Raw genomic sequence first — 644 nt, 5'->3', positions numbered from 1 at the left:
TGGCGAAGTAATAGTAGTTACTGTTGGGGTTAATTTCCTTCAATTCAAGGCCAAAGACCACCTCCATGCGGTCCATGGCTCTCTTCAGGATCTCAGGGAATTCCTCCTTATACTTTTCTGTTAAAACCTTCTCCATCTCTGTCTTCATAATGGGCTGTTTATTTTTATACATCTCAATCATGAACTGCACCAATGCGCTGACCTTCAAGGATAGAGGATCTATGCTTGAGTTCATATAGAAAGATGCTGCCTTGCAAATGCTGGTACATTTTGTATATAGGATGCCAGCACCCTCATTTGATTCTTCACATAAAACAGCTGCAGCAGGAGTGGAAGTGACTGGGGCTTCATTAGACTCATGGAAAATGCCATCCACAGGGGACCCCTGGGGAGTGTTCCCCAAAACAGGAGAGGAAGAGGGAGATTCTTCTACCTTGGTAGCAGAGGCCTCAGCACCCTGGAGGTCCTGGGTTTCAATACGGGCACGCTCGCGCTTCTCACGGGCACGGAGCTTACTCTTCTGACCACGAGGCATGATGTCTCTCTTGAGAAACCTGCCGAGGAAGTTATAGTGAGCCTTAGCTCAGAGCCTAATACATCTACCTGTGGCTTACTGAGTCTGACCTCAGGTGTCCTAAGTGGGG

General features: G+C 47.8%; 1 protein-coding gene across 1 annotated transcript in view; it reads right to left on the bottom strand.

The window, feature by feature from the left end:
- The window catches only part of LOC102837011 (melanoma-associated antigen B3-like), a 12,838-nt gene extending 12,303 nt beyond the window's left edge, over positions 1-535 (bottom strand). Inside the window, exons 1-2 of the mRNA XM_006835664.1 lie at positions 434-535; positions 22-202 (exon numbers count right to left, since the gene is read on the bottom strand). Of these exons, the coding sequence (XP_006835727.1) occupies positions 22-202; positions 434-535 (283 nt within the window). The remainder of the gene's footprint in view (positions 1-21; positions 203-433) is intronic.
- Between the last annotated feature and the right edge of the window lie 109 nt (positions 536-644).

The sequence above is a fragment of the Chrysochloris asiatica genome, unplaced genomic scaffold, assembly GCF_000296735.1.
Source record: "Chrysochloris asiatica unplaced genomic scaffold, ChrAsi1.0 scaffold00018, whole genome shotgun sequence".
Lineage (NCBI taxonomy): Eukaryota > Metazoa > Chordata > Mammalia > Afrosoricida > Chrysochloridae > Chrysochloris > Chrysochloris asiatica.
Note: the sequence above shows the minus strand (reverse complement) of the source record. Positions and strands in the feature narration are given on the sequence as shown.